Source organism: Octopus sinensis, linkage group LG2, assembly GCF_006345805.1.
Source record: "Octopus sinensis linkage group LG2, ASM634580v1, whole genome shotgun sequence".
In the NCBI taxonomy this organism is placed as follows: domain Eukaryota; kingdom Metazoa; phylum Mollusca; class Cephalopoda; order Octopoda; family Octopodidae; genus Octopus; species Octopus sinensis.
The window spans coordinates 20,589,385-20,598,016 of NC_042998.1; the positions used below are offsets into that span (position 1 = coordinate 20,589,385).

The window sequence follows — 8,632 nt, forward strand, 5'->3', positions numbered from 1 at the left end:
ACATACATACATACATACGTACATACATACATAAACTCATATACACACACGCATGCATAAAGTATGCTTATCTTTAAGTATTTACCAGATGGGCTTCTTTTTTTTCTTATATATACATAAATATAGAAAGATAGATAGATAGATATGTATGTATATATATATATATGTGTGTGTGTGTGTGGTATGTATGTATGTATGTGTATATATATATATATATATATATATATATATATGTATGTATGTATGTATGTATGTATGTATGTATGTATGTATGTATTCTAGCAGGTGCGTTGTCTGTTCTCGATTAGCATGCTTATGCAGGCGGGTGTATGTGAGAAGATTGGAATATGTTTGTTTTTCAGTTTGAATGTCAGCTGGGGCGGGATTTTTCGTTTGTTTGTTATTTTTTTCTGTTTTGTTTTGTTTTGTTTTTTCCTCTCTCTCTCTCCTTCTTCTTCTTCTTCTTCTTCTTCTTCTTCTCTCTTTGTCGGCTAGTGGTGGTTACAAAGATGTCTCTCTTGGATCAGACAAGACTAGACCAACAAACTTACGCTACTACAGTCACGTGGTAAAAAGAGCAAGTTTATAAAAAGCCAACAGGCTGGTGCCCGTCCCCTTTCAGAAGCAATATTTAAAACCGCTTTATTAATTAACGCCGAGCAAAAGAAGCAAGACATTATTTTATTGACTAGAAATAAATGCTGATCTGATGAGGAGTATCAAGATGTAACAAGGATGATAATAATGACAAAACCAACAACAATAACAACGAGAAGAACAAACACAACAACAGCTGAACTTAATGTTGCTTGACTAAGAGGAAAGTAAACAGCAAAAAGCAGCAACAAGGAGTTTACGTAAGCATTATTTATAAGTTATATATATATATATAATGTATGTTATCGTGTGGAAAAATAAGGCAGGAGAAGAGAAAGGAAGCTAAGACTGTAGACAGGAATGAGAGACGAAGGGTACATAAAGTGCTAAGAGAAGAGAGTGGTGTACTTATCAAGTCAGTGAACTTTTTGTTCTTTTTTCTTTTTTTTTTTTCATGCATTTCAATTTGAGGAGAAAACCCCTAATGATGATAATGATAATAATAATAATAATAATAATAATAATAATAATAATAACAACAACAACACTAATAATAACTGCTTCTAATATAATAATAATAATAACATTAATAATAACTCTCTTTTGCTCTTTTACTTGTTTCAGTCATTCGACTGCGGCCATGCTGGAGCACCGCTTTTAGTCGAGCAAATCGACCCCGGGACTTATTCTTTGTAAGCCCGGTACTTATTCAATCGGTCTCTTTTGCCGAACCGCTAAGTTACGGGGACGTAAACACACCAGCATCGGTTGTCAAGCAATGCTGGGGGGAACAAACACAGACACACAAACATATACACACACACTTATATATATATACATATATACGACAGGCTTCTTTCAGTTTCCGTCTACCAAATCCACTCACAAGGCATTGGTCGGCCCGGGGCTATAGCAGAAGACACTTGCCCAAGATGCCACGCAGTGGGACTGAACCCGGAACCATGTGGTTGGTTAGCAAGCTACTTACCACACAGCCACTACTGCGCCTAATTTAATAATACTAATAGCAATAATATATTAATATATAATATATATTAACCAAAATGAAGCAGATTGACAAATTTATTTTTTGAACCGGTTGAAGACACACAAGATGTCGAAATATCGTTCACTAGATAACAATGGCACTCTTCTTTTAATTTTGACTCTATATCTTCAAGAGGAGTTACCTCAATCCTTTATATGTTAATTAATAACAACAACAACAATAATAATAATAAATAATAATAATAATAATAATAATAATAATAATAATAATAATAATAATGATAATAATAATAATAATAATAATAATAATAATAATAATAATAATAATAATAATAATGGTTTCAAATTTCGCCAAAAGGGCAACATTTTGGGGGAAGGGGATGAGTCGATTACATTTCCCCCAGTGTTTAACTGGTACTTATTTTATCGACCCCGAAAGAATGAAAGACAAAGTCGACTTCGGCGGAATTTGAACTCAGAACGTAGCGGCAGACGAAATACCGCTAAGCATTTCATCCGGCTTGCTAAAGATTCAGCAAGCTCGCCGCCTTTAATAATAATAATAATAATAATAATATAATAATAATATAATAATATAATATAATATTAATGATAATATAATAATAATAATATATAATAATATAATAATAATAATAATAATAATAATAATAATGGTTTCAATTTCGCCAAAAGGGCAACATTTTGGGGGAAGGGGATGAGTCGATTACACTTCCCCCAGTGTTTAACTGGTACTTATTTTATCGACCCCGAAAGAATGAAAGACAAGTCGACTTCGGCGGAATTTGAACTCAGAACGTAGCGGCAGACGAAATACCGCTAAGCATTTCATCCGGCTTGCTAAAGATTCAGCAAGCTCGCCGCCTAATATAATAATAATAATAATAATAATAATAATAATAATAATAATAAAATAATAATAATATAATGATAATAATAATAATAATAATAATAATATAATAATAATAATAATAATAATATAATAATGGTTTCAAATTCGCCAAAAGGGCAACATTTTGGGGGAAGGGGATGAGTCGATTAAATTCCCCCAGTGTTTAACTGGTACTTATTTTATCGACCCCGAAAGAATGAAAGAAAGTCGACTTCGGCGGAATTTGAACTCAGAACGTAGCGGCAGACGAAATACCGCTAAGCATTTCATCCGGCTTGCTAAAGATTCAGCAAGCTCGCCGCCTTTAATAATAATAATAATAATAATAATAATAATAATAATAGCAATAATAATAATCCCTTTTACTATAAGCACAAGGCCTAAAATTATGGTGGATGGGGACTAATCGATTACATCGACCCCAGTGTTTTACTGGTACTTATTTTACCGTCGCCGAAAGGATGAAAGGCAAAGTCAACTTCAGTGGAATTTGAACTCAAAACTTTAAGATGGACGAAACGCAGTCAAACATTTTTGTCCAGCGTGCTAACGATTCTGCCATCTTGCCGCCTTAATAATAATAATAATAATAATAATAATAATAATAATAATAATAATAATAATCCTTTCTACGATAGGCACAAGGCTTGGAATTTTAGGGGAGGAGGAGGACCAGTCGATTACATCGACCCCAGTCCTTGACTGGTATTTAATTTATTGACCCCGATGGGATGAAAAGTAAAGTCGACCGCGCTGGAATTTGAACTCAGAACTAAAAGACGGACGTAATGTCACAAAGCGAGGGGTTTTTTTTCCGGTGTGCTAACGATTCTGCCAGCTCAACGCCTTAATAATAATAATAATAATAATGATAATAATGATAATAATAATAATAATGATAATAATAATAATAATAATAATAATAATAATAATAATAATAATAATAATAATTTCTAATGTAGATATTAAATCAAAAATTTGACGCGAATGTTGATTAACCCCCCCCCCCCCAGTACATTAATTTACCGATTCAAGATATACGGAATCAAAGTTTATCTTGATGGGATTTCAACTCGAAGCACAAACTACGAGGCACTTTGTCCGGTGCTGTAACCGTTCGGCCAATTTATTAAAAAAATTTTTTTTTTTTTTTTTTTCCTCTAACATAGGAACAAAACCGGAAAATTTGAGAGAGTAGGGGTTAGTCGGTGCCATCAATCCCAGCACTTGACTCTTACTTAATTTTTATCGACCCCCAAAAGAATCTAAAGCAAAATCGACCTCGGCGGAATTTGAACTCAGAACGTATAAATCCGGGGAAAAAAATTCCTCAAAGAAGTGTTTCTGGCGCTCTCACTGTTCTGCCAACTCGTCTTCCTAACATAATTGCTTATCACTTAGGTACAAGGCAAATAATTTTGAGGGGCGGGGTTTATCAGTACCATCGATTTTTGCTGGATTTTGTCTTGTTTGTTCCTTTTCAAGCCATGCCTGGCTCGTAAGGGCCGGTTTCCCGGTTTCCTTGGCATATAGGTTCCCCACCTGGATGGGACGCCAGTCCCTCGCAGGTGAGCTGCAAGATGCAGGAGGAAAGAGTGAGAGAAAGATGTGGTGAAAGAGTCAGCAGAAGTTCGCCATTACCTTCTGCCGGAGCTGCGTGGAGCTTAGGTGTTTTCGCTCATAAACACACACATCGCCCGGTCTGAGATTCGAACCCGCGATCCCTCGACCGCGAGTCCGCTGCTCTAACCACTAGGCCATGTGCCTCCACTTGTTGGATTTTAGTACATGAAAATTACTTTTGTGATAACCCCACACCCCCATCTCGGGAGAACACAAAATAAAGTTGATAGTTGATAGTTGGTAGTCGTATAAGCGGGATCGAACCTCATAATGGATGGGAAAAAGAGCCCAATCTTCTACAATAAACTATATTTTTCAATAAGTATTGATTGAAATTCAAGGCAGCTGATTAATGTTTTTAGATGCAGAACATTTGAATTTTATATCTGAATGTATTTTTTCCTTTTTTTTTTTCTTTTATGGTGTAGTGAATGATTTTGATGGCTGTAGTCTTTTTTTGTTGTTGCTTTTACACAGACCCAGGTGAAAATAAATGAATGATATGTGATCATATATTTATAATAATAATATGCCAGCATGTTTAATAGATAGGTAGATAGATAGATAGATAGATAGATAGATAGATAGATAGATAGATAGATAGATAGTTTATGATGTTATAATATGTGTGTGAGTGCAATGTGTGTGTGTGTGTGTGTGTATCTGTGTGTGTGTGTGAGTGTGAGTGTGTATGTGTGTGTGTGTGAAAGTATGTAAGTATGTACGAGTGTCTATATATGTGTGTGTGCATGTGTGTGAGTATGTATGAATGTATGAATATGTATATATGTATGTATCCACACAGACACATACACACATCACATACACACACACACACACCTGCACGTACACATTAACACATGTACCCAGTAACAAAATCCCACATACACACTTTTTTTTATTGTTTAAGGTTAAAGAACATTGATGACACTAAATTAAGATTTTTTTTTTCGGGCAATGATTTACGTGAAGAAACAGTGAAAGACTAACGATCACACACACACACACACACACACACACACACACACACACACACACCACACACACACACACATACACATACATATACATGAAGAGAAACTTACTTAAGCAAGCATCAAACATATTTGTTACACGATATAGCAAAATATCAGAGTAAAAATATCACACAATAATCTCACCTCGCAGACACGTTATCAGCAATCATACACACATATACACACTCACACATACACACACACACATACACACACACACATACACACACACATACACACACACATACACACGCGCAAACACACATTCATACACAGACACACACACACTTGATTCACTTACTGTTTATACTTATATCCAATTAATACATACGCACACATATACACGCATATACACACACATATACACACACATATACACACACATAAAACATATACATATTTTTGTATATATGATAAGCAATACACACACACACACACATAAATATATATATATATACACATATACACGCATATACACACACATATACACACACATATACACACATATACACACACATAAAACATATACATATTTTTGTATATATGATAAGTAATATATACACACACACACACACACATAAATATATATATATATATATATATATATATACACATATACACGCATATACACACACATATACACACACATATACACACATATACACACACATAAAAACATATACATATTTTTGTATATATGATAAGCAATACACACACACACACACACACACGCACATAAATATATATATATATACACAAATACACGCATATACACACACATATACACACACATATACACACATATACACACACATAAAAACATATACATATTTTTGTATATATGATAAGCAATACACACACACACACACATAAATATATACATATATATATATATATATATATATATATATATATATATTATATATATATATATATATATATATATGAAGGGAGAGAGAGATGCGTGTCTATGTGTGTGTTCGCGTGTTATATAAACATATATATATATATCTATACATACGCTGCTAATAATTACTGTCAGTTGGTTTAGACAACACGGAAGACTAGGATTGATTTCAAACTTACTAATTAAGATATAATACATTCAACAACGAAAGCAACAGTGAGTTTTTCTTTGAATTGTTTAATTATGATAAGAGACAGCCTAATAACATGAAAGACAATAGTTGATAAACAGATCGTTGTTCTTGTTTACTTTTTGTCGTATTTCTTTTTTATAGAAATTAAACATCGGAATAACCATTTGAGGGCATTATCAACAACATAGACAACCCCGTTACCATTATTTTTATTGAACAATGGATCGTAAGAGAATAAAGATGAATGGAAGGTTGACCGCTACTAAAGTGGAACCTAATTATAGCGCCTGGAGTGGAAATTCGTCTTTTTACCAAGGAGATGATATGGATGAGACTTCTAATAATCACCGGTTTGGATCTGATGGAAATATTAACAAGAAAGATTATCTTTATAATAGATACTTTAATGGTAGAATCAATTGTTTTTGGTTGTTGACAGTTCTTATCTGTGTTTTCTCAAACTTCGTGTGTCGAGTACACTGTGTTTCGTTAACAACTGCTGAGACTACTTATAGTAAAGCTACCAGCAGAGATATAACGATGGTAACATCGCATTCACACCCGAATCAAACGTCTGATTCATATGCGCAGTCTACTAAACCAGCAACCCTGGTAACAACATCCGACAAGGGGCCAGTGTCCAAACGTCGACCTCAGTCAACGCAATACGAACCTGATAAAGTACGCCCTAAAGATCGTCTCAACAAATTTCATCAACGACAACAACAGCGAAAACAGAAAGAGTTAAAGACCAGGTTGACAACAGAAACATATACAACACAGACAACTGAATCGACAGAAGTCCAGACTACTCAAACAACACAAAAAGCTCAGTCAACTGAAGGAACCAAAATGATTAAAAAACCTCAAACAAATTCTAAAACCCGAAAACCTCAAACAACTCCTAAACCTGAAAAACCTCAAACAACTGAAAAATCGCAAACCGTTGAAACACAAACAGTAGAAAAGACAACACAGACGATAGTGGAAAAGAAGGGAACTCAAACAAGCGAAAAACCCCAAACGACTGAAGGGACACGGACAACTCTGAAAGAGAAAATAACAGAAAAACTGAACACAGTTCCCCGGACATCGCAGAAACCCCAGACAACCCTTAAAACAACTGAAAAAACTCGGACAACAGATAGCAAGAAAGAATTACCGGAAATAACAAAAAAACAGACTGTAAAAGTAACCCCGACGACAGAAACAACTGAAAGTGTCACAACACCGACTAAAACCGACAAACAAATACCAACAACTTCGGCTACAAACGCAGACGATGATCAGTGTCCAGAAAACTCAATGGCTTACTACAATATAACGTTTGTACCGCTTTGGTCAAGTAGAAGGTTCCCAAAGATGTATCCTATGTACCGACCGCATGCACAATGGTCAAAAACAATCGGTGAGTGAACTTCTTTTTTTTTTTTTTCGTTTCCTCTATTTCATTGTCTAACATTTTAACTACAAATATTATTTATATGTAAGATAAGAAGCAAGAGAAAATGGGACAAAACTTGGGACAAAGAAAAAAACGTAAAAAAAGTTATTCAAGCGCTAAATCGAAAAATATTTTGTTCATCATTTAGAAATAAGCATATGTATCGACACAGGCATACAAAATGCTACATATACAGACATATACTCTCTTTTTACTCTTTGACTTGTTTCAGTCATTTGCCCGGAACCATGTGGTTGGTAAGCAAGCTACTTACCACACAACCACTCTTGCGCCTATGATTACATTATTCCATGTGTGTTTGCGCGTTGTGTAAACGAATATGTGTGTATGTAGAGACAGACAGACAGACAGACAGACAGACAGACAGACAGACAGATAGATAGATAGATAGATAGATAGATAGATAGATAGATAGATAGATAGATATGTTTCTTTATTAACCACACAGGGCTGCACACAGACAGGACAAAATTACAAGGTAGAGCTTTTCTTTTGGGGGTAAAAGAAGGGGGTTTGGTTTTCGATCAAAAGGGATCGTAAATGGAAAGAAAGAGGACAAAATAAGGGGGGGGGATATAATTTTTTTTTTAAAAGGTGGGGGGAAGGAAAAAAAATTTGATCAATAGGGATCGTTATCACAGAAATGTCAATATGAAGTGTAAAGGGGAGGACAGGTGAGGTTTACCCGTGGAAAGAAAAGCCTACGGAAAAGACCACGGTAACCTCGGTCAATGAAGTCATATGTTATATTTCTTTCTTTTTTTTTGCAAATAAGCAACTCTCTGTATTAATTTTTACGGTTCATAGAATCATAGTCAAGGTGGCTTCGTCATTCATACGTGCCATCCTTGCTACATTCACCCATCTTTTTTTAAAACATTCACTAGACAAAACCTAGATAGATATACAGTCA

The 8,632-nt window shown here is 34.6% G+C and overlaps 1 protein-coding gene across 2 annotated transcripts in view; it reads left to right on the top strand.

Annotated features, from left to right (window-relative positions):
• The first annotated feature begins 501 nt into the window (after window positions 1-501).
• The window catches only part of LOC115232629 (spondin-1-like), a 62,423-nt gene continuing 54,292 nt past the window's right edge, over window positions 502-8,632 (top strand). Inside the window, exons 1-2 of one of the 2 annotated variants that reach the window (XM_029802623.2) lie at window positions 502-857; window positions 6,396-7,662. In XM_029802623.2, the coding sequence (XP_029658483.1) occupies window positions 6,474-7,662 (1,189 nt within the window). In that variant the 5' untranslated portion in view covers window positions 502-857; window positions 6,396-6,473. The other variant, XM_036511707.1, reaches the window with a different exon arrangement.